General features: G+C 48.8%; 10 protein-coding genes across 10 annotated transcripts; 5 read left to right on the plus strand and 5 right to left on the minus strand.

Annotated features, from left to right (window-relative positions):
- The first annotated feature begins 98 nt into the window (after positions 1-98).
- F5891DRAFT_993432 (uncharacterized protein) lies at positions 99-3,275 on the plus strand. The gene is made up of 8 exons (XM_041378247.1): positions 99-195; positions 259-1,106; positions 1,158-1,278; positions 1,334-1,348; positions 1,402-1,532; positions 1,586-1,660; positions 1,709-2,791; positions 2,841-3,275. Exons 2-8 carry the CDS (start codon positions 326-328, stop codon positions 2,975-2,977), a joined length of 2,343 nt encoding a protein of 780 aa, XP_041234080.1. The 5' UTR covers positions 99-195; positions 259-325; the 3' UTR covers positions 2,978-3,275.
- Positions 3,276-3,292: 17 nt separating this feature from the next.
- Positions 3,293-7,172, minus strand: F5891DRAFT_1124275 (RdRP-domain-containing protein; the record flags this gene model as incomplete). The annotated part of the gene is made up of 7 exons (XM_041363874.1): positions 3,293-3,586; positions 3,643-4,242; positions 4,294-4,407; positions 4,457-4,529; positions 4,581-5,377; positions 5,409-5,552; positions 5,601-7,172. 7 exons carry the CDS (start codon positions 7,170-7,172, stop codon positions 3,293-3,295), a joined length of 3,594 nt encoding a protein of 1,197 aa, XP_041234081.1.
- Positions 7,173-7,481: 309 nt separating this feature from the next.
- On the minus strand, positions 7,482-9,050 carry F5891DRAFT_937318 (microfibrillar-associated protein MFAP1, Zn finger, CCHC type protein; the record flags this gene model as incomplete). Its single annotated transcript, XM_041374091.1, has 6 exons — positions 7,482-7,675; positions 7,727-7,976; positions 8,029-8,312; positions 8,361-8,506; positions 8,557-8,615; positions 8,664-9,050. 6 exons carry the CDS (start codon positions 9,048-9,050, stop codon positions 7,482-7,484), a joined length of 1,320 nt encoding a protein of 439 aa, XP_041234082.1.
- Positions 9,051-9,369: 319 nt separating this feature from the next.
- F5891DRAFT_17122 (uncharacterized protein) lies at positions 9,370-10,191 on the plus strand. Its single transcript, XM_041370765.1, has 5 exons — positions 9,370-9,580; positions 9,639-9,827; positions 9,886-9,947; positions 10,012-10,083; positions 10,138-10,191. The coding sequence occupies exons 1-4, from the start codon at positions 9,549-9,551 to the stop codon at positions 10,047-10,049; spliced, it is 321 nt and encodes a 106-aa protein (XP_041234083.1). The 5' UTR covers positions 9,370-9,548; the 3' UTR covers positions 10,050-10,083; positions 10,138-10,191.
- Positions 10,192-10,578: 387 nt separating this feature from the next.
- F5891DRAFT_1168661 (uncharacterized protein) lies at positions 10,579-13,581 on the minus strand. Its single transcript, XM_041365459.1, has 5 exons — positions 13,270-13,581; positions 13,091-13,211; positions 13,036-13,042; positions 12,024-12,987; positions 10,579-11,973 (listed from the first exon to the last, which is right to left on the minus strand). The coding sequence occupies exons 1-5, from the start codon at positions 13,552-13,554 to the stop codon at positions 10,768-10,770; spliced, it is 2,583 nt and encodes an 860-aa protein (XP_041234084.1). The 5' UTR covers positions 13,555-13,581; the 3' UTR covers positions 10,579-10,767.
- A 15-nt stretch (positions 13,582-13,596) lies between these two features.
- On the plus strand, positions 13,597-14,577 carry F5891DRAFT_17216 (NO signaling/Golgi transport ligand-binding domain-containing protein). The gene is made up of 4 exons (XM_041370772.1): positions 13,597-13,956; positions 14,008-14,204; positions 14,257-14,381; positions 14,430-14,577. The coding sequence occupies exons 1-4, from the start codon at positions 13,670-13,672 to the stop codon at positions 14,538-14,540; spliced, it is 720 nt and encodes a 239-aa protein (XP_041234085.1). The 5' UTR covers positions 13,597-13,669; the 3' UTR covers positions 14,541-14,577.
- A 424-nt stretch (positions 14,578-15,001) lies between these two features.
- Positions 15,002-16,752, plus strand: F5891DRAFT_17193 (uncharacterized protein). The gene is made up of 2 exons (XM_041370770.1): positions 15,002-15,577; positions 15,633-16,752. The coding sequence occupies exons 1-2, from the start codon at positions 15,410-15,412 to the stop codon at positions 16,440-16,442; spliced, it is 978 nt and encodes a 325-aa protein (XP_041234086.1). The 5' UTR covers positions 15,002-15,409; the 3' UTR covers positions 16,443-16,752.
- A 32-nt stretch (positions 16,753-16,784) lies between these two features.
- Positions 16,785-18,996, minus strand: F5891DRAFT_993451 (glycosyltransferase family 33 protein). The gene is made up of 9 exons (XM_041378248.1): positions 18,727-18,996; positions 18,486-18,676; positions 18,286-18,434; positions 18,147-18,236; positions 18,024-18,096; positions 17,506-17,974; positions 17,343-17,457; positions 17,216-17,291; positions 16,785-17,164 (listed from the first exon to the last, which is right to left on the minus strand). The coding sequence occupies exons 1-9, from the start codon at positions 18,959-18,961 to the stop codon at positions 16,961-16,963; spliced, it is 1,602 nt and encodes a 533-aa protein (XP_041234087.1). The 5' UTR covers positions 18,962-18,996; the 3' UTR covers positions 16,785-16,960.
- Positions 18,997-19,132: 136 nt separating this feature from the next.
- On the plus strand, positions 19,133-20,578 carry F5891DRAFT_993454 (scaffold protein Nfu/NifU N terminal-domain-containing protein). The gene is made up of 5 exons (XM_041378249.1): positions 19,133-19,384; positions 19,443-20,014; positions 20,065-20,153; positions 20,203-20,324; positions 20,378-20,578. Exons 1-4 carry the CDS (start codon positions 19,174-19,176, stop codon positions 20,225-20,227), a joined length of 897 nt encoding a protein of 298 aa, XP_041234088.1. The 5' UTR covers positions 19,133-19,173; the 3' UTR covers positions 20,228-20,324; positions 20,378-20,578.
- A 477-nt stretch (positions 20,579-21,055) lies between these two features.
- F5891DRAFT_17319 (uncharacterized protein) lies at positions 21,056-22,506 on the minus strand. Its single transcript, XM_041370780.1, has 2 exons — positions 22,346-22,506; positions 21,056-22,291 (listed from the first exon to the last, which is right to left on the minus strand). The coding sequence occupies exons 1-2, from the start codon at positions 22,404-22,406 to the stop codon at positions 21,405-21,407; spliced, it is 948 nt and encodes a 315-aa protein (XP_041234089.1). The 5' UTR covers positions 22,407-22,506; the 3' UTR covers positions 21,056-21,404.
- Between the last annotated feature and the right edge of the window lie 233 nt (positions 22,507-22,739).

Genomic DNA, 22,739 nt, shown 5'->3' on the forward strand with positions numbered 1-22,739 from the left:
AAGTGCGTACCAGTACAAGGACGCGTAGACATGTGACATGGAGGTGGTCACAAGAGTGACCGCATGTCACGCCCTCGTGACGCTCCCCACAACGTGACCTTTGACGCTGTAGCACGAGTCGGTGACGATGGTCTTGAGTGCCTATAAGTAGGCCAGCTTGTGAACGAATCATTACGCTTTCAACGCTCGCCATATGTGTGTTTCTTCAATTCACTTGTTACTGCGTTGCTGATACAGTCATCAAATACAAAACTCTAGCATAGCCCAGGCCCGGTCACGTACTTAGTTCCTGCATTTGTGCTAGGAACGTTATCTACACTCCAAGATGAGCAGTAGACCATCAAGGTCATCTAGCATCCCCGTTCCACCACGGGGAGGCATTTCACCCGTTCGAAATATCGAGTCAGTCATCTCAATCCCCTTTGCACCTTCCCCACAGTCCCGACCTCGCCTTGTGAACCCGGGATGGCCGCAACGTAGTCCTACTACAGGTATCAGTAGTATCCGTGGATCCAGCTCTATGGCTGTGGCGTCCAGCGCTCCAATGCGTTCGACGGCTCGATCATTCCCACAGCCAAGCCCTGCACTCCTTTCAGGCACAGGAGCTACACCAGCGCACATATACTATGAACCGCGCGTAATTAGAGTCGACACCACTTGTCCAACCTCTTTACCTTCTCCTCCTCGTCGGCCCAGTGCAACCGGTGTTAGGGCGCCCAGCGCTCAGAGACCAGCTATGGCACACACGAGTGCAGGTCCGTCCCCTGCCGACTCAGCACCCTTTCCTCGCCCGGCGTATCTTGACCATTCTGCACTGCGGCACCTTCTGCAGACGGACACTCCTTCTCAACTTTCCTCGTCACCGAAGCCTGATCTTGCGGTCGTCCGCACTGAGTATACTAGCGGAAGGAGGAGGGTGCAGAGATCTCCCAGCTATGATAGCGATGAAGAAGACAGTATTCCTCCTGGCGAAATATCCTCCCGGCATCAAGAAAACAACCCCTCAATGTCATCCGCCCTCTTGCGCCTCCCAACGAGGTGGAGTGAGGAATATCGAAGTCCTATGTTAAGCGTTTCTGCAGATGGAAGGGACCTCACCTATCAAGGTCAGCCATACTGAAGTAGTAGAATTACCAAACATACATTGACTGAAACAGGTTCTCCAAGCAACTCTGATAAAGATGCCGCAGCTGCGCGTACGATCTTCCCTATTCCTCCTGCCTGCGGCATATACTACTACGAGGTCGAGGTGACCAGCAAGACAAACAACAACAAGGGGTGAGTGCCTTGTGTACGGAATCTCTGATATCTATGTACTTAAACGCAAATTCAGACATATTAGTGTTGGGTCCGATTAAAATTCGATAATCTAAAATTAATTTTGCTCACATCCCTTTGTAGTCTTGTGAGCCGCGATTTTAAATTGATTCGCCTACCGGGGTGGGAGAAGAACTCGTGGGGATATCACGGTGATGACGGGTCGTCGTTTGCGGCGGAGAAGTCGGGCACACCGTATGGTCCCCAGTTCGGAGGTCCGTCTATTCTACGATACACTTGAATACCTAACTCACTTTGGATCAATTAGCTGGAGATGTTATCGGCTGTGGTATCGATTTTAGCCAGAACCGCGCGTTCTACACAAAGAACGGTGCTTTACTTGGTGCGCACTCTTCCCTCCGAGGACTTCTTTTATTCTGAATTCTCACAGGCTCTGTTTTCGATAATATCGGCAAGGATTGTGATATTTATCCAGCAGTCGGGCTTTGCCATCTTGGAGAATCTGTGCGGGCTAACTTCGGTCAGGACCCATTCAAGTTTGACATCGAGGACCACGTACTTCAACAACGAAACACCACATGGTCGCGCATTCAGACTGCGCCTTGGACGTGGCCAGTAGCTGACGGTGATAAAGATCTTACTCCAGCATCGACATCCACCGCAGAAACCCGCGCGAAGTCCCAGATCAATGATCTCGTTCTTTCGTACCTGTCACATCACGGATACGCACGTACAGCACGAGCTTTTGAGGCGCAGTGTTCCGCTCGAGGAGGAATGTCAACATTAAGATTGTCGAAGACGTTCCCTTCATCTTCCACGAGTCGCGTATCTGACCATGATCAGATCATGGATATGGACGACGTGCCCCAAACATCTACGATCGCACCTGCACCTATGGATGATATCGAGATCCGTACCCGTATCGTGCATGCCGTGCTCACTGGTGATGTTGATACTGCGCTGTCGGACACACGGACACACTTCCCTCGAGCGCTTGATGCGGATGCAGGACTCGTGCTCTTTAAACTACGATGCCGTAAATTTGTGGAGCTTGTACTGGAAGCGGCAGAACTGAAGAAGCGGATGTGCGCGGAGGATGCAGAGATGAACGTAGAGGCTGATGGAGAAGACAAAGGGATTTCGGAAGGGATGGGGATGGACGTCGACGATGAGGCGGATATCTCCAGTACTGGAGTGACGAACGGTTTCGGCGGCGGCAGTAGCGCAATCCCCATCAAAGGCAAGCGTAAGGCATCGTTCGCCTCTTATTCGCATTCAGGTTTGTCAGGTGTGATTGCTGCCAAGTATGGGACCGCTCTCGAACGTGCGGTTGCGTACGGACAGGAGTTGCAGTCAGAGTACAAAGACCGCCCGGAGATGCGCGCCATCTTTAAGCGTACAAGCGTGATCGTGGCTTTCGAGGATCCGCTTGAGGCCGGCGGGGATGCAGCGGACGTGGCTGGGCAGGGAGCAAGAGTCAGTCTTGCAACGGAAGTGAACCAGGCTATTTTGCGTGAGTTTGTTCTCAAGTTGACTCCATTATATTCTCACTTTTCCCGTAGTGTCGCAAGGGCGTCCTGCTCATCCGGCCTTGGAGAGGATATACCGCCATACTGCAGCGTCTCTCACGCAGCTTGCACTGATTGGAAATGGGGCTGCTGCTCTCGTGGACATGCCGAGGGAGCTCTTGGACGCGTGATCACATCTTGCCGCTCATTTTTTCGCTTCGCCGAGTAATTTTTCTTGCTATTGTAGGTTACATATTTCGAAATCAGGTCATGCATATCTCAAGTTGTAATGTGTCCTTGAAAATTGAAGTCCCTCTAATTGTGTTCTTTGGTATATCATGAATTCAAACACGCATGATCGCGCTCAGAATTTCGTTACAATCCCCCACTCTGACGCTTTCAATTTTACACAACTTTTATCATTTCACGAGTTCCTCTGTGTTCCTATGGTATACAATTTCGTTACAGTACACTGGTATGAAGGCCAACTTCAGGCGCTCGATCCTTTACATCATAAGAGACTCCTTCACAATCTCGAGCATCCTGCCCAGAGCGATTAAACCAAAGCTCTGAGCTCCATACATCCTCGGTTCTTCCTTAAGCGTATCTTCCGCGACGCACCACGCTGCCCAAGAGCGTTTGAACGTTTCTGCCATACTTCGTTGTTCCGTATCATCAAATTCTTCGCGGAAGGTCCAATCATCATAATCATCCTCTTCATCAGAATACATCTCTGCTTCCGACACCGCCAAATCTTTAACCAGGAGCTCTGCCCTGACCGCACGGACGAGTTCACGTGTCTGAAATTATCGTTTAGGAACTTGTGTCACATGTCATGTTTGAGCACTAAACTTACCTGCAAGTTCATTGCAGTGACTGCGTCTCGCCGACGATGATGGTCGGACCAGTTTGCCATGATAGTCCCGCTCAGCAATTCTGCTTCAGAAACGTGGCTGTCCTTGTTTTTCAAAATGGTGTGCGATTGCCCGATCACCAACAGCTGTTCACAGTATGCTTCGAGTAGATATGTCATCTCCTCGATTAACTCTTGAGTTGGAGGAGTTAATCCCGAAAGACCAAGGTTACGGAGGCTCACGCGAGAGAGCGCGTCTTCCACAGAGGCTCCATCAGATGGAGAGCGGTCCTCGTTCCATTCTTGAGGAATCCACCTCTTCACTGGTACCCGACGGTAGAGTTGTCCGAGCAGCTTTTTACTGTTGTAGTACTGGTCACTGTTAAGATCGGCGCCTTCTTTGGCAAGAAAATCAGGCTTTGGCTGATTCCTCGACCTGAACCTCGGGAGTTGGGTAAAGTTAACAGGAGTGCCACTCTTCGGGAAATCGACTGCGTGAGAGGCCAATTTCGCGAGTTCCATGCACTCCGCGCAACCTGGATCCTCCAGGTCAGAAAACCTGAGATGGTGTATGGCGATGAGACCGACAAGGTCCGCCTCGATCTACATTTCATAATTAATTACGCATGCAATAAAAGTCTGAATGAGACTCACATAGTCAAATACGAATTCTACGACATCAGAGATGTCACATGGGGCTTCTGTTCTTTTAATGGGTAATGCCTGATACTCTCCGGGTTCGCCGTAATGCGTTGGCAGCAGCTTCGGCTGCAGAATGTTCAGAACATGCAGAATGTATTAAGAAATTCGAGCTTACGTCAAGGATTAGGTTGAAGTCGTCGCCATCGAGATCACCCCCACCCAGACACGACGCAAGCGCTCGCTGACCCCTGTCGACAATATGAACATGCATTTGTCGTAAGCCATCAAACAGGACTCACTCGCAAGAGAACACAACGACATTCTTCAGGTGCGCCAACTCTGGGCGGTCAACAGCCGTCACGACCTGCAGATCGCCTGGATGAATCTGCGGGCTGCGCGTTATGGCGGCCTCGCCCAGGATTTGTTTGTTCAATCCTGTCCTTTCATCGTACACGGCTGCGTAAACTTCTCCTTCCCTGAGGCAGCCCCATTCATCGGACACACCAAGCAAGGTATACGAACCCGGCACTTCTATGTGCGCGCGATACTTCAACTCCCGCAAGATGTGCGTTTCGACGCAATGCAGGGTGCTTTCTATGAGCTCGCTTGTCCATCGTGACTGAGACGTTTCTTCCTCCGTATTTCCAACATCCAGCTGCAAAATGGACGACAGGTTTCTGAGGAGAGATGGTAGATGGAACGATGCTCCCAGTCCGTGTTGCTGGATAACTTTCGAGGCATCGAGGGATGATGATCGGACGGATTGAGCTTTAGTGATTGCATCGTCCTGCAAGTCAACGATTCGACTGGTGTCCACTCCCAAGAACTCCATAAGTACAATGAGCGGACGATTGAGGAACATCGCTTTTGGTTTCGCTGATGTCGATTGGACATCAAAAGTGAGGTTCTCCTGTCCATCAAATTTAATCTGCGATGGGCGAAGGCGAACAAGTTTGCCTTCGATTGTCGGATCCTGGACGACCATGCCTTTAGCACCACCGAGACGAAATTGGAAAGCGGATGGAATATTGCGTAGTTTGGCAGGTCGCTTCTTGCCTTTCTGCAAAGACCTCCATATGTCCTTTGCAAGCCCGACCTGATATGGGGCTACATCCATCTGTCATAACGTTTCCAGAGGGCGATTTTCTGTCAGGATAGTCATAATCGATTTCTTCGGGAAGGAGTGTTATCGACGGATCGGTGCCAGAAAAGGCTTGAGACCACCTTGCAGCCAAGCGAGCGGGTTGGTGCACAAGTTGAGAGAAATCGCCCTAGCAATTGCGTTCGGTCAAAATCAATCAGGATCATTAGCGACTCACCAGGTTGCCCCGGATTGATTCTGCATCCAGCAGTGTCCCGCTGTCATCTGTGAAGGGTGTCATAAACCACACTGAATGATCTCGCAGGCCGCTCATCGAATATCCCAAGAACTGGAATTGGCGTCCAGCAACGCGATAGCCTCTGAGCAGAATTGGGCGATACCGCTCCTTCAGAAGGTCGGTAATGGAAGATTCGAAGTCCCGACGAAGCTTTGATCGATTCTCATCCTGAAAAGTAACGCGTAGGAAGCATTCGTGATTATTGTATTTGCGCAAGACACTATTGGATTGATCTGGAAGAGGACCCTCTAAGATGTGCCGTGTCGGCGTCAGGATCATATGGTAAGACTGGTATACACCACTCTGTGGTGGCGGAGCTAGAAGACGGAGGGGCTTTTGATGCTCTCTTGTAAACTCGTGGATTACTTGGCCAAGAAGAGAAGTTAAATCTTCTTGGCTAGCATGCCACTGCGCCCGGCGTTTGCGGCGTGGTTTACGCTTCGCGTTGTGTCCTTCGTGCTCGGATGCAAAGGATTGAAAAATTTCTGATGCATCAGGGCCATGTTCAGTGTACAACGAGATAATTGCCTCTTTCAGCGAAAATATTTCCATCGGAGTGAAAACAAATGTCGTAACGGTCTTTTCCACCTGGAACGCAAGCTCGTATGGTATCTCGGAGAGAAACTCGTGTAGTTCCTCGACAGGGTTGCTATTAGAAGTGTGGTCGTGGATCCGAACATGGGGCACTGGGGAGTACCGCAGATGAAGGCGATTGCGACATGCGTACATGAATGTTTCCGCATCTGGCTGGTTGCTGAACGCCAGCATCAGGCTATAGCTGCCTGGAGGCATGGGATGATAACGTGTCAAGCCCGCCAAACGTTGAGGGCTTGTATTTGTAAGTCCAAGTCCACCGATGTCATTCTCCACGGAGAACACTGGGGGCGCATCGGCACGAATGAAAAGAATGTGGGTATCATCATCTTGGTTACCCACTAACGCTGCAATTTTTAGTTGCGCATAAGACGCAATAGACGTCGAGGTCCAAAAGAGGTCGTCACTGTCATCATGGGGCGTCACAGTGAAGCGTACCTGCCGACGCTCCAGATCACAGGAGACATTGGCAAGCCCAGGAAGGGCAAATTCTGAAGAAAACGAACTATCCCGATTGAAGCGCCCAAATGAGTAACAAAGGAGCGGGAAAGGCCTCGATTGCTGGAGAAGCCTTTCCTTCTCCTCTCGCAGCTTCACTGGGTCGACCCATGGAACAGTATTCAATCTCATGATACGGGCATTGTTGATCGATTGCGTGCTCTTGCTGAGGAGGATTTGGCGGCCTTTGACGGCAATCCCTACATCACCATAAGCACGCAAGAGAGTGATACCGGAATCCTCTGTGGGGAGAGCAAGAATGCCTCGCTTGCCATTCGGGTGTGACTTGTAGAAGAGTTGGAATTCAAAATTAAGAGGGGGACTGGTTGAAAACGGGGGCTTGTGAAGTATCTTGGCGAATTCGAGCGTCAAATCTTCTTGGGTAACTGCAAAGGCGATATTTCTCAAAAAAATCTCCATCTAGCATGGTCCAAGTTAATACGGAGTGAGATTTACTAGGATCGCTCACTGGCCAGTACTCACCTTGTGCGATTGGTATCAGAGGATATGATTGGGATAAGATGATTGGTATCAGCTGGCCATCCGTACTAGTATATAAGTACTATGAGTCCAGTCATGCCGCTGATCAAGGATATTAATAAATCACAAACACGTGAAATGCTGTAGAACCTTGTCAGACCCTTTCCTACCAATCACTCAATATATAACGTATAATCAGGGCAATGCAAGCTTGGTCATGTGCGAAGCTATCAGGTAGAAAAGGTGCGCTTAGTCCAGACGTCGCTTCTTCTCCCTAAAACCATCATCATCTCTATCCGGCGCTCTCCGTCTGTTATCATGGTCGGGCCGGTCTCGCCATGATGATCGCTCACCCCATGCGCGTGATGTGCCAGTGGCCGCGTTAGCGCCAGACGCTAAGGAACTGCGGGCTCCTGGAGGCAGTTGACTATTTTGAGGACAGTCTAGAAAACATTGAGTTTGATAGGAGGGCCCCTTAAGACGCATGTCCTCACCCTTCTTGAGATGCGGACCGCCACATAAGAAACAGCCACCCCCTTCTGTGGATCGACCCCCTGTTTTTACTGAACCGGCGCCTCCAAAACCTCCGGTCCCGTGCGTCGTGTCCTGATCCATAAGGTGGGTATACTTCGTTCTACTGCGTTTACCGAAGTTCTTGACGCGCATGACTTCGGGTAACATCGAGATATCTACCGTAGACTCGGTAGCCTCCGTGAAATCGTGTCGTTTGAGGATTTCCTCGTCCTGAATACCGTGTAAAATAAAGAGAGACACAGATGAAATAAGTGTGACTAACCTGGTGGAAAGCACCCTTATGCCAATACTTTTGAAGGAACTTCTGCTGACCTTTGGGTTTCTCCTCCCGTAATTTGTTGGCCCGTTCGAGATCCTCCTTTAAACGTTGCTCTTCTGGAAGGGCACGTCTCCGCTCGATCTCTTCTCTTTCCTCGTCGCGTCTAAGTTCTTCTTCCTTTTCCGTTTTGATTCGTCCCAGCTCTCGCAACCGCCAAGCCTCAAATTCTCCAGCTGGATCTGCGCCGTCTGTATCATCTACATCAGGTATTACCTCCTCCTTCTCCTCTTCAAGTACGTGAGTATGACAATGACGACGGATGCATGAGAACGCACTTTCTAATAGTTCCCGTCGTATACTTTCTGCGACGAGGTGATGACTCTGCTTCTTCCGTTCTTCAGCGATTTCTTGTTTCCGTTTCTCGGCTTCCTCGGCTTCTAGAGTTATTGCGTCACGTTCAGCAATCGTCTCGCGACCTCGTCTGTAGGAACGGTATGTAAATGACTCAGCAAAAGTGTGTTTAGAACGTACTTCGGAATAAAAACAGGTCGGTATAACATCTTTGAGGCTTCTTCCTCGGATTCGGTAGACTAGAGATGATTAAAAAACATAGTACATGCGTTGATTAAAAAACATACCTCGCTCTCATCCTCTTCTTCATCCTGTGCTTCCTCCGACTCCTCTTCCGACACGATATCTATAGCACCCTCCTCCAGTTTTGTCCGTCCAGACTCTTCTCGTCCCGCAACAATAACCTTGCCATCCTTCGAGATATTAACATCCTTCAAAGCGAGATTCATCGTCTTCACTGGAATCGTCGTTTCCTCGTCATCTTCCTCGACGATGTCTTGCTCCCCACCAATAAGCACATCTCCTTCCTGAACTTCGAGTTGCTCCTCGTCGTCTTCATCTGAAACGGATGGATATTCAGTTCCTTTCGGCGCTTTACCCTTCCAATATCTGCCTGCCGCTCGCGTTGGCTTTGATGTGTGTTTGCGAACCTGAGTCGCAAGTACAGTTGACATGATGGATGGACGCGTAAATAGGGACAAATAATGCTGATGTCGAAGACTCACTTTATGGCAAGGACTAGGGTCGGCGTTGCTTGCGAAGCCAGTTGTTTTCGAATGGTTATTGCCTCAGGATACTTCATCTGAGGTATCATGCACTGGTTGATACCTTTCTACCCGACTCGACTTATGCACTCAACGACTAGTGTCACAGTCAAATCCACCGAGCTCATCGACATTACCCGCCGCTGGGTAAGCTGCGGAGTCGTCAGACAGGTCAATACAACCCCCTGCCAATTGTAATTTGGTACACACGTTCTCTGGGTTCAACATGTTCATTTTATATGAGAACTCAGAACAAACTGCGCTTCTATATCGTCACCTCTAATGCCTCTGACTTGCGGCACCGGATTGTCAAGATTGACCGCACCTCACAAACCGACATAGCCATTGTCGAGGACGACACCGACTATAGCGACAAGCAAATGAGCAACATGCTCAAGATGCTGGAGGATGGTAACAAGGGATCTGGCAGGTTTTGTAAGGCACGCGTAATCTTTGGTATTGCAGGTACATTTATCGTAAGTCGCTGACCAGACCAAGGATTCGTGAGGTTCACCGCTGGGTGGTACACGATTGTCATATAAAAGCGTTCTGTTGTGGAACTTCTTGGTGGCCACTATTTATACCATTGCGAGAACACGGAGATCATAAGATTGACCGTCCTGCCGAGGAGCAGCGCCTTGTGAATATGTTCAAGCAAGTTGACATGTCGAAAAACTTCTACTTGAGGTGAGCCATTTTCAAGTGTGTGAGCTCTCCTGATTGATTCCACTATGCCTCAATCCAGTTACTCATACGATATCACCTCTAGGCTTCAAAATAATCACACCAAGCCAAAACGTTTCAATGGTACCAGATGGCCCTTCAATGATCGATACGTTTGGAATTTTCACATGATTGCTGCACCTCACAGGCATTCCCCCGCCACTGGCGTCCGTCGTCCATGGCTAACTGCCACTCATACATGAACATGTGGACCAGACCAGTAAGTGCATCGGCCGTTTGCGCTCCTGCATCATGATGCTCAGTGCGCTACCAGAACTTACTGTACTTGGGCATGTAGTCTTTGTAACGCTTATTGCCCGTCGGTCGCGCCATTATGCTGGAGCTCGATATTTGACTCGCGGTGTCAATGAAGAGGTACGAAACTAGTGTATCAAATAGTCCTTTCCCTCATGCATCTACCGGGGAAATGTTGCAAACGAATGTTCCATATTGTTTATCATTGACCGTAGTGCAACTTTGTGCTCTCTTAGTGACTTATGTCTGATTCGTGCGGTTTTCCGTCCTCCGGTTGAAAGGTCCTCCAAAGGATGACAGATAAATAAATCATTGTCGGATATCTATTTATCATTGAAAGAATCCATTGCTAACTGAGTTCGGACGCTGTGGTATGAAATCACGTGCGTGTTTTGTGCTGTTTGACATTACCTTGATGCTAGCGGGGGCGCGGGGACTACCGTGACCAGAAACGGATGTTATGGAGATGATTAGCATGAATATTGACTAAGTGGATGTACTGCTATGCACGATTCTATCTGGGACGATGATGGAACGTGCTTCTAACTTAATACATAGATGGTGTGATATATCAGAAGGGAATATACGAATTGATAGCAAATATAGCGATGTACATAAAACAGTTCATAAACCCAGGGACGACTTGAACCTAGACTATGCCCAGAACAATGGTAGCGCGAAGGCTGCTCAATCTTGGGGCTGGAATTGTAGGTTCGGCAGGTTGCCCGTCAGGGCCAACCTCTAGGTGCTCAGTTCGCAAGGAACTCGACTTCCAACCCCAACTTTGACTGACTGAGAACACATCCGGAACGCTCGTGAATCGCGTAATAGATGAACCAGTAGAGCTGGCGCAAGAGATAGTAAAGTAAGCTGCGATAGCAGGCCGGGGATCGCGATATGGCTGCGATGGAGCAACGGCAGGCGATGTGGCTGGAATGGTGCTCGGTAAAGAGGTAAAGGACGTAGCATGGCCGGATGATGTCGGTGGGGATGAATTGGGCGTCGTGCTTCGTGATAGAGGGCGAACGGAAGGGGAATAGTGCGTAGCTACAGAGGGTGAGGACTGCGACGTAGAAAGTTGTGGTAATGACGGCACTCTGTTGGCGGGTGCGTGTCCCGTGCGATTGAGTGACAATGGCGCCGAAGGGGCAGGGATAGGATCAATGTTCGATTGTCGGTGAAGATAGACTCCAAGCTGAATGCCCTTCTTCCTGATAACTTGCACGTATACGTTGAACAAGCTTCCTGCGTACCAGATCGTCTGTGAGTGCAGGCGGGATTTCTCCTTCAGTGCGTCGATATCCCAGAACTCCACTGCAAATCTGAACGGAGGGTGGGGTGACCATCGCGCTTTACCCGTTGCGTCAGATGCTATACAACCTGATGCAGTTTGTCGTTCTGGCTTCAGACCAAAGAAATCAGCCTCAGTAGTTGTTGCACGAACAGGCGCCTTGCTGTCCGTGGTTGGACTGGACAATGATGGAGGTGACTCGAAGAGTTGGTCCATAGAAGCACCTTCGATGCCCCCGCTATCACCAATGCGTACGGATGAATCGTGTCCGACGGGATAATATGGCTTATCTCTGTCGTCTACTGTGCTTGATGAAGAGTTCGAAGTCGGCAATCGAGCAAGAATCTCAGCAGTCGTGATGGACAACCCAAGTTCCTTCTCTCGCGAAGGTGGAGGGCTCAAGGACGGGGATGAAGGAGAAGGGGTCGGGTTGGGTTTGCTTGTAATTTGACATCGCAGTAACGACTGATCCCAATGAGCTTCCTGTAATACAGAAAGGGGAACAAATGGTCGACCAGTGGTAGGAGAGATATGCTGCGATATCGCCATGATATCATCCACAAGCTTTAAGTTGTTATCAACAAAAAGCTCTTAGAGGAGACATCTTTACTTACCAAATTGGCATAGTAGATGCCTTCACGGAACAATATTTCCCAGTCTTTCTCCTCTTCTTCATCAATACCATGCCGTCTTCTAAGCTCAACGATGGTGCAAGCCATATCGTATCGTTCTTTCTCCCCTCTCACAAATAACAAATTGGAGCCTAAGATCTGTCGCACCCACTTCGAGTTTAAGCCACCCCTTGCCCAGATGACAGGAGTCACATGTGGTTCTGGTATGACAGGCTCACTAGAAGTTGAAGGTTTGGCAGGCATCGTATCGGCTCTCTTGCGCGACGACACGTTTTGCGCAAGGACAGGATCTGGGGTGACAGGGAGTTCTGGACCACGAGATGCTTTCTCTTCGTGGATAAGCATATCCGCACCCCATCGGGCGATCCAGCAAGCCGCGGCCTCGCCAATCTTGTCTGATAACAGTCCATAATGGAAATAAGGTTCGCGGATTGGCCCATCGTCTGGCTCAGATTCTACCTCATTCGATTCAGCAGGATCCTCTTTCTGTACATCTAGATCCAATAATTTATCGGACAAATCATCGGCAGGATCCAGCTTGGTGCTTGATGTGCGCAAAGGAGAACGCGATGTACTAGGTGCGCAATTCTCGGTAACTAACTGTGCAATGTTCTCCAAGCCCAATGCTGCTTCAGCTTTGCGATCAGGATCAGCTTCGATAGCTTTACCGATAGCAAAATTGAGGTAAGGAATAACGGTGTACGGTCCGACTGTGTTCATGATGCAGTTGATAGCCTGCGATGCCATGGAGGGTATGGAGAGGTAGACTGCTGTGGCTAGAAGTGAGAGCAACAACTGAGGAGTAGCGGTGTGATGCCCCTTGGGTGTGTCGAAAGATAAAGAGGGGCTAGAAAAGGAAGGAGTAAGTGGTTGGGATGTGGTTGGGATAATGGATGGTGGGACATATAGGGGTGGGCCGCCACCATATAGTCGTGCGATGCATATCCTGGAAAATGTCAATCCAAGGTCACAAGGTTAGTCCTGAATAACCTACTCAAAAGCTGAAAAGTCATCAGCGTGGAGCTATCGACATCGGGGCTAGAACATACCTGCACGAGTGATGTTGCGGTCATCGAAAATAACGTCAATTTCCTCAGGTCCTTGTAGATGGCTACGTAGTTTGGGTGAGGACTCGAGGAAGCCCGCTGTGAATAGCGAGCTGAAGAACCCCTGCAAGTAGTCTAGTAAGTAACTTGGTAGAGAGCCGAGAAACGAGAGCTTTACGAACCGACTGTATTAGGATTACTCTGTGCAGCTTGTAGATTGCCTCCCATGTGCCATAGACATGCAAAGAGACATCTGCAGTGCGAGACTCTAGCAAAGAGTTATAGATGTGTTGCTGTAAATCGACAGAGGAGAGCGCTGCGGCAGTGTTCATAGGCGGGCTGCTGCGTCTCAGTCTATAGGTATTATAGGTGGATGAATAAAGGTCTGGGAGAGAAGGAGAAACGTGCAATACACGAGCTGAAGACGGAAAACCAGCCTCTGCTGCTGAAGTGGTTAGGAGTGTCATGATGATTAAGTATATCAGGACACAAGTCGTGCACTGGCAGGCTGCTTAGCTCACTTTGACAGATCCACAAATTACTAAATTGCAGCCGAAAACTGTAAGTTGACCGCATTCCACCATGCAACAGCCTCATCCTCGTTTTTCTGTTCTATCCGGTTCTTCGCTCTCTTCTACAGAACATCTTTCCCCAACTGCAAGCTCGACACGTTTCTCTTTACCTTCTGCGACATCTATAAACACTGCTCTCGGCACGCCAAAACCAGGCCTTAGACCTAATATCTATGACAGGAATCTTAATAAAACACGGACATCAGAAGTGTCCGCTTCCGCTTTCGCCTTCCTTTTTTCTGAGGTCGTTCAATATACCCAGAAACGCGTGAGCGGAATCAATGATCTCGAACGGCGGTGCGTCTACCCTGCACTTCTATTATGCTCGCTTAACGTGGCGTCACTCAGATTGAACACCCTCGGTTATCGCGCCGGAACACGAGTCCTCGAACTCATGGTTTGGCGGGCAGAGTCGTCGTCCAAAGCTCCAAAACGAGAAATTCGTTTTCTACCTGCTCTCATGTCCATCCACACCCAGGTGTGGAGAGCAGTCTTTGGACGCCCTGCAGATGCAATAGAGAAGAGTGTTGAGAATGAAGATGAATGTATGATCACTCCATTCATGTTATTTGACCGCTGAGTGATTTCCATCTGAAGATATGATCATCGACAATGATCCTCCAATCGAACGTCATATATCTGTCCCAAAAGATATGAACCAACTCAGCTGTTCTTCTTTCACTGCTGGGATCGTAGAAGCTGTCCTGGATGGACTAGGATTGGTCAGTATATCGTTCTCAGACGAATTCTGTACTGATATGTGCGCAAAGCCTGCACGAGTGACAGCTCATCATACCCCTACTCAACAGTTTCCATCGCGTACGACCATACTCATCAAACTTGACAAGTCTGTACTAGAAAGGGAAGAAATCCTCAAGTAAACATGTACTACAGTCTTCCCATGTTCCATCCTCTCCCCACGAAGCACGGTACATATTGGTGTGTAACCGATCACTAGCAATACCCCACACTGAGAGACCTGCAATGATAGCTCATCAATTCCCGCGGACTGTATGCAGAATAAGTTGCTGCCTCTTCAGGGATGGTCTTGAGGCTGCATTTCACTCCCTTTCGGTCAGCACCACATTCATGTCCGCTGGAGGCGACAGGAACCATATCATCAACAGAACCATCGTTCCAGGATCGCTCCGATGATCCGTGTCCACCAAACGCACCATATTGAGTTTGATTACAGGTAGAGCGTCAGGTACAGGTGTAGACAGCTTCGTTTCAGACTTGGCTCGGGGTAATCTTGGACCCAATTATGGTCTTGTATCCGCGAAATTGGCTCATAGACAATGGAGCAATATATGTCGTTAGCTGGTGGCTCCCTTTAATGCTTTAGGACAGTTATCAAGCCGTTGTGGGAGAAGGTGAGAGAGGTAATCAAAGAAGATGCTCGAGAGACGACTGGGCAAGAGGCGGTTGTGAACGGGCACACCGAGAGGAGAAGAGGCTACCAGTGTTTTTGGGGAGCCAAATGGACTGTGTTCCTGGCTGATCAGCTCATCAATGATTGTTTCTTTTCATAGCTATGTACTTGCACGCATGCGGTATGTCTCTGTTCGATTGGTTAAGTCTTATCGAGCTATCTCAAGCCAAGTTGACCGCTTGAGGCACGTCCGTAATAATCATAGGCACTCTCGCGGTCTTCTCAACTGATAACGCGGAAGAAAGGCCCGTATCAATACGCTCGGCGGCTCATTCTACTTGATCCATAAGACGTTTCCTGATCCTGATAAAATCCTCGATGGTTTTGATTCGCACCATTGATGTGTCACCTTCCATGGTAAACTGCTCATGTGCATGGGCATCAGACTATCAACAGCTCAGTGGACTGTACCACTGCCCTCATACAGGCGCTGTGATCACGAGAACAGCTACTTTGGACGGTTTTGAAGAAGATGAAAGCCATACAGTATGTAAGACAAGTTCCCAAAAATCTTCTATGTCTGACGAGGTTGATCCCTCAGGTAGCGTTCATGAAGGACTCCCTTTCGTCCCTTAATTCGTACGGATATTCTCCACATCCATTGTATGCATATCTCGCATGGATTCAGGAGTTATTAGAAAAAGGATTGTCTCCCAAACCATTCATAATCAGCATCACAGAGTCTAGCGCCGAGAGGCTTTCCGAAATGTTAGTCACGATACAACAGTTCCGCGCGTCAAATTCCACATGGCGCTCTCGCATCGCTGTCGAGTTTAACTCTAGCTGCCCAAATATCAAAGGTCATCCTCCGCCCTCATACCACCTTCCTTCTCTCAAGCCATATCTCGACGTCTTCGCAAAGGCTTTCCAAGATGACTCAACGCTTACAATCGGGCTCAAGCTCCCGCCGTACATCATAACAACCCAATTTCATGATCTCATCGAATGCATATCGTCTTACACCCGCACCGATTCTGGTAACCCCACAAACCCCATCGCCTACTTCACGTGCACAAACACCCTCGGGAACAGCCTCGTCTTTGCTGATCAGACCCCCACCCCAGATGCAAAGACAGACACGTCCCCGTTTGCCGTGCCTCCAGGTTTGGGTGGCCTCGCAGGCGAGGCTATTCATGCTCTCTCCTTAGGGAATGTGTACACCTTTTCGCGACTTCTCGCGGAGTCAGATGACCCGGCGATGCGGGAAATTGTCATCATTGGCGCTGGGGGCGTGACATCCCCAGAGGCTGTTCGACGGATGAATCGTGCCGGTGCAAGGATCGTAGGTTGTGCGACGTTGTTGGGTAAAGAGGGCGTCAGAGCCTTTGAGATCTTGTCTGGAAACTTGTGAATGGGTTTGTGGTTGGCAAAGGTTACATTCCGACGTCCGTATGTCCTTCAAAGATGGTTTGAGGAGTCAGATGACCCGGCGATTTGGAAAATTGTCATCATTGGCGCTGGGGGCGTGACATCCCCAAGGCTGTTTGGATGAATATTAATCGTGCCGTTGCGAGGATTGTAGGTTGTGCAAGATGTGTCTTCATATTTTGTTCCGTCAGAAAATGATACAGATATGATACCTGATCAATCTAAATTACATAATGTGCAAAAATACAGCTAGAAATGACTCACAATTCTTGACTAGTAGGAGATGCAACTTTCGACAGAGTTATGAACGTTAACCAGAACAGCCTCCACGTTACAGCCAGTGTATATTCAATGGCTGTACATACCGACATTGGCTTTTTAAGTCCCTACGTTAATCGCGCCTTGTATACGATAGTGGTATTGCAAATAGTTGTATTAGGTCCAGATAAATAGCAGTTATAATCAAAACTCCATGCAACGCCCTAAAAGTGGACCCACGATTCAACCAAATCGCTCTGAATCTCTCAACACTAGAGGTTTAACAACACGGTCCCAGTTCTCTGACCAAGGACCCCACTCCCAGTCAGCACCTTCTTGGTGTTGGTGATTATAACGCTCGACACTGAGCGGTACCTGTAATGCCCGCTGCAAATTTGTCCGTAAAGAATCAAGTGCAGATGATGAAGGAAAAGAAGTGAGGAGGGTCTATGATGTATGGTCAGTCTCCATCAATATCATATGGAGGACGAATCCCACCTCCAGATGCTCTGCAAGCTGAGACGCATTCTTGAAAACCAAGCCATTAATACCGTCTTTGAGAAGCTCTGGAAGACTATGAACGCAGGCATCAATATGGCAGAGGTCCAAGCACACAAGTCCTCACCATGCAAAATCGAGGGCACAAACGGGGAGTCCGCATCCGAACATATCAACGATTTTCATTGGTAAATCGAGCGCGGAGGAACTTGAGTGCAATGAGACGCCCAAGTCAGCAGAGCCTACATAAAATCAGTGAATGAACCTGTGACCATGCACGAACGACTTACCCAGCAAAAGGGGATAGTCTTCTGCTTCAAGCCATAAACTTGTGCACTTGACATACTGCCAGTTTTTTTGCAAGAGCTCCACTTCTGCCATGTATCGGTCTTTAAGCGGCCCTTTGCCTGTGATGACCATCCATATGCGAGGCAAGACTGGTCGTTCTTTTGAATTGTGCTTTGATTGCGAGTTACAATCTGTAAGGTTTGCTTCACGAGCACGAGACTCGTAGAGTTTCAATGCCTCCAAGAGAATGCCAAAGTCTTCGTCTGGTGTCCATGATGTGCTACTCACCAGCAGCGCTGGACGATCTTTTCGAAGAGCGGGCGTACTGAGGGAGCTAAAAGCATATGTGGGAGAAGCGGAATACGGTGGAAGTCCAAGTATTTCAGTAAGTTGGGTCGTGTAAGGCAGCGAAGCACCGGGGAGAAAATCTGCAAGTGATGGCGGTATCGAGCGTCCCAGCCGTATGAATAACTACATCAAAGGTGTCAGATATTATTGGATACAAAAGTCACTTTTGTACCTCATGGACTTCTAGAGGTGGACACTTGTGAAAGTGGCTGGGTGGACGATCATGTAAGACCGCCTTGTGTCCTCTGGAACCAGTAATTAATCGTAAGTCGATACTGTAGGCAAGTAGACAAACATCAGGCCCCATTCCTGCTCCAGATGGTTTCGCATAGCATTTGTAACGAACAGGTGAGCATACGCAGAACGGCCAAACCTGATCTCAAAGCTAAAGGAGGATGGTAAAGAACGCCTGGCACAAAGGATGATGAACATACCGTTTTGCAATATTGACGAGCAGATGTGTTTTTCCCAATTTCAATGCGAGAATGCTATACCCGAGGTTATGCCAGTCGATGATTACTTTACTTCCCGTCATCCCTCCGACAAGGCACACTAAAGCGAGAGTGGGAATACTGGGAGGATTCTGCAAAATATATTTGAGCGCTGAAGGTTGTAGCCACATTGACATCCATACCTGCACCATGATAAACTCGGGCGGCCGGGGTATGTCATAGACTAGCGTGTATAGAATGGTGGCTATCTGGTACATAATTTTGATCGGAGCGGCTAGAACAAAAGGAATCCGCGTAACGAGTGGCGGTGATTCTGACAAGTATGATAACCTGATATTGGAGAGGGAGGTTAGCGAAAGTATCGGCTTGGAGCCTGACGTGTCGAACGTCAGTCTGAACAAACGCGATACGGGCAGTTATTACCTTTGTATCCAATGAGATAGGTGTCAAATCCCAGCTTCGCAAAACTCTCTGCATGATACATCATTCGCGGGCTGCGTCCCACATCGCCTAGTACGAGAATGGCGACTGAGCGCAATTTCGGGGTTTGTTGCACCTTCTGGGAGACATTCACAACAATAAACAGCAGGACCGCAAAAAAAGATAATGTTGCGAATATAAAGAAGTCGTGAAAACCGTGACTCTCATTTGCTATCATCGCATCGGAAATTCAGTACTCAGAGTTGGCAGAAGGGGTATGGACAACATAGCCACCACCACCACACATGATGATCGATCAGCCGCGTGCCGCTCTGATTGCCGGTCGCCGGCCGCATTTATGTTTGTACATATTTTGGAACAGCATGCAGGTGAATAAGCGGCGAGCACACCGGCGCATACTTATACTAGTGCTTAGTACTTACGACCGTCATGTCTAGGCTTGCCTCCAGATCTATCAGAGCCCTGTCAAGCGCACGCTCTGCCTCGAATCGCACTATCGAGTCTGCAGTCCGGTCCTGGACAAGATCAATTTCATCCACGCCCGTACGTGCAGCAGTATACCACGGCCCCACTCTTGTAACTGCCTCAGGCATTCACGCCTCAAAAGCTGCACCATCATTTGGCGTAGCATCCCCACAATGTATGTCTCATTTTTTTTGTCTCTGACATGTTCCTGTGAACTGTTGTTGTGCGTCCAGGTCGATCCATGTTCATACAGACAGAGGTCACACCAAACGACGATTCCCTTAAATTCATACCTGGTGTAAGTGTCATGGGCGAAGGAACAGCCGAGTTTCTTGACACGCGATCAGCGTTAAAATCTCCACTTGCTATCCGTCTTATGGGCATTGAGGGCGTCAAAGCTATTTTTTATGGACCAGATTTCGTTACTGTGTCGAAGGACAGCGAAAATCCATGGGCAATCCTCAAACCAGAGATATACTCGATACTTATGGAGCATTTTTCTGCCGGTTTGCCACTTTTCCGGTCGGAAGAGGATAAAGAAGCTGCTGGCCCTCAGGACACGCGGATTCTTGACACAGATTCTGAGACGGTAGCAATGATCAAAGAGCTGCTCGAAACTCGTGTCCGTCCAGCGATTATGGAGGATGGTGGCGATATAGAATACCGAGGGTTTAATGATGAAGGCTTTGTAAAAGTTAAATTGAAGGGAAGCTGCAGAGGGTGCTCATCTAGCGCTGTAACATTGAAGTCCGGAATTGAGAGGATGTTGATGCATTATATCCCGGAGGTGAAGGGTGTAGAGCAGGTATGTTCAAACCTCCCTGCAGTGTTTGCCTCTAGTTGACGACGAACCAGATCTTGGATGAAGAGGAGGTTATTGCATTGGATGAGTTTGCCAAACTCGAGGAACGGCTGGCGAAGAATGGAAAGAATAAAGATTCCAAGTGAGTTGCTTATGGCATCAGTGGTGGATTAACGAGTTTACTCGCACAGGATGGCGCCGTATATGTCCGTATGAGAGCCTGTTACCTTACTTTACACTACTGAATATGACTGCATACTGTTTGCTGCCTCTGAATGGTGGCAGAACCCTCGACATCTACCTTCAGGCCTTAGTAAGAGGATATCAAATCTTCTACATGTCCGACGAGGTTGATCGCTCAGGTAGCGTCCACGAAGGATTCCATTTCATCCCTGAATTGGAAGACACTACGCTTACGATCGGGCTCAAGCTCCCCGCCGTACATCATACACCCGCACCAATTCTGGTAACTCCACAAACCTAATCGCCTACATCACGTGCACAAACACCCTCGGGAATAGCCTCGTCTTTGCTGATCAGACCCCCACCCCAGATGCAAAGACGGACATGTCCCCGTTTGCCGTGCCTCCAGGTGGGTGGCATCGCAGGCGAGGCCATTCATGCTCTCTCCTTATGGAATGTGTACACCTTTTCACGACTTCTTGTGGTGTCAGATGATACGGCGATGTCATCATTGGCGCTGGGGGCGTGACATCCCCAGAAGCTGTTCGACGGATAAATCGTGCCGGTGAGAAGATCGTACGTTGTGCAACGTTGTTGGAAAAAGAGGGCGTCAGAACCTTTGAGATCTTGTCTGGAACTTTGTGAATGGGTTTGCTGCTGGCAAAGGTTACATTCCGACGTCCTTATGTCCTTCAACAGTGGTTTGATAAGTATGTATACACTGATCGCAGAGTAAAGCTAAAAGGCTACAGGTGAATGTAAATGTGAACGTGATTAGGGGTCTCAGGCGTTTGCTGGCCCGGGGTTAAGCGAAGTAATAGTATTGCATCCTAACAAACGTTCAGTAGGATGGAAAAGTTGCGTACGAGTGAGACGAATGAGTAGTATAGCACGACGTTGAAAATGTGTCCCATGAGAAGTCTGAGAAGTCTGGAGGGGACGGTGTGAATGCGGAGATATTATCGTCGTCATAGTTTATGAACAAGGTTGAGGGTTCGCTATAAAGTGGCACAGGCAGTGGCGAGAGCCTAGAGCTTTGGTGCAGATGATGAAAATCAGGCTGGGTAAGGAGCAATGGATGCGCCGGCGAATTACTCGATGTTGGTTGATTGGTGTCATACGCCGGCGCTTGGTAAAGCTGCTCGCTACAATCGTAGGATTTTGGTATAGTCTTAATCGTAGCAAGCTAGATAGAAACGATGAGAGGATGTCAAATGTCGAGAGATAATGTGCGCACCGGTGGAGAAAACTGAGTGGCACCTGCAATGTCGTAGATCGAAGGACCAGTAGACTTGGTAGTAGGTGGCAAAAGAGGACTGCGGAATGGTTGTATCTCGCATCCGTCAAAGTCACCTTCACAAGGTTCTATGCCCTTGGACGCTGACCCACTTCTTGAACCAGGGGATGATATGAAAGTCGTTACTTTCATAGTGTCATCGATTTCCTTGACTGCGACCTCGAGTTCTTCGCCATGCTTGCCTGCAAGAAGCAGTTCGGCGACTTGCTCGCAGCGTTTCTTGTCTTCCGTACCGTTCCTCTGAACTTTTCGTTTGGTAGGCTTTTTGGCGCGTAGGACAGGATGAAACCTGTAATTTGGGTATTTGATGGCATGAACGGCCTTCTCTGTTGCAGCCTTGGTACGCCAAACCTGTTTCTCTGACTCAGAGAGGCGATTCCAGCAGTGCGCGATTATGCGGGTGATGTGTCTGTTGTCACGCTCAATATTCGTTCCGATTTTCTGTGCGGCGGCAAATGCTGAGCGGAAGAGCATGAAAGCATTTCGCGGACGTGGGACGTGATCTGGGTCTTTGCTACGCGAGTAGCCACGAGAGCATGGTATAGGCATGCTCGCAAGAGCTGCGGAGGATGGAAAGGACGATGGAAAGAGAAGTTCGGAACTCGATTTTGGGGAATTTATACTTGATGTAGAGGAAGTGGAAGCGTATGAAGAAGACACTGATTCTTGAGGGGAAGGTATGCACGTTGATACCGACTCAACTTGGTGCCATTGAAAATCAGGGGGGACTAGAGGAGCCTCGAATTGGGGAGGCGATAAGAAATCATAGGGTTGATCACTGATGAGATCTGATGCATATGCTGAAATGTCAGTTGGAGAGAGAGAAAAACGACGAGAGGGTTTATTGTACGCACCATAAGATGAGATAGAGTTCAAATTGAACTGAATATTGATATGGGCGTCAGGAACTGCCATCTCAGATGGTGGAATGCAAGTGGGGTGGTAAGAAGTTCGGAAAGCATACTATCGATATCTGCCCTTTATAATCAGGACTATAATATGGAGGTGGCGGAACTTGGGAGGTAAAATTAATGCTTACACTTTCACAAAGTCACATCGTGATATCCGAGTCTCCATTTAAACTGTCATCCCTCGCTGTGATCACAATTAGTGTCTGTATATGGAATATGTGATATCGAGTAAAGGCAGTGTCCGCTGGATGCCGGGGGCACGTTGCGTATCGAGTGTAAGGGTCATCACACATTTGGTGAAAACTTCCGCTCCACATTGAAGAAGTTCGGGAATGGG

This window comes from Suillus fuscotomentosus (assembly GCF_016647785.1).
Source record: "Suillus fuscotomentosus strain FC203 chromosome Unknown F5891scaffold_1, whole genome shotgun sequence".
NCBI lineage: Eukaryota > Fungi > Basidiomycota > Agaricomycetes > Boletales > Suillaceae > Suillus > Suillus fuscotomentosus.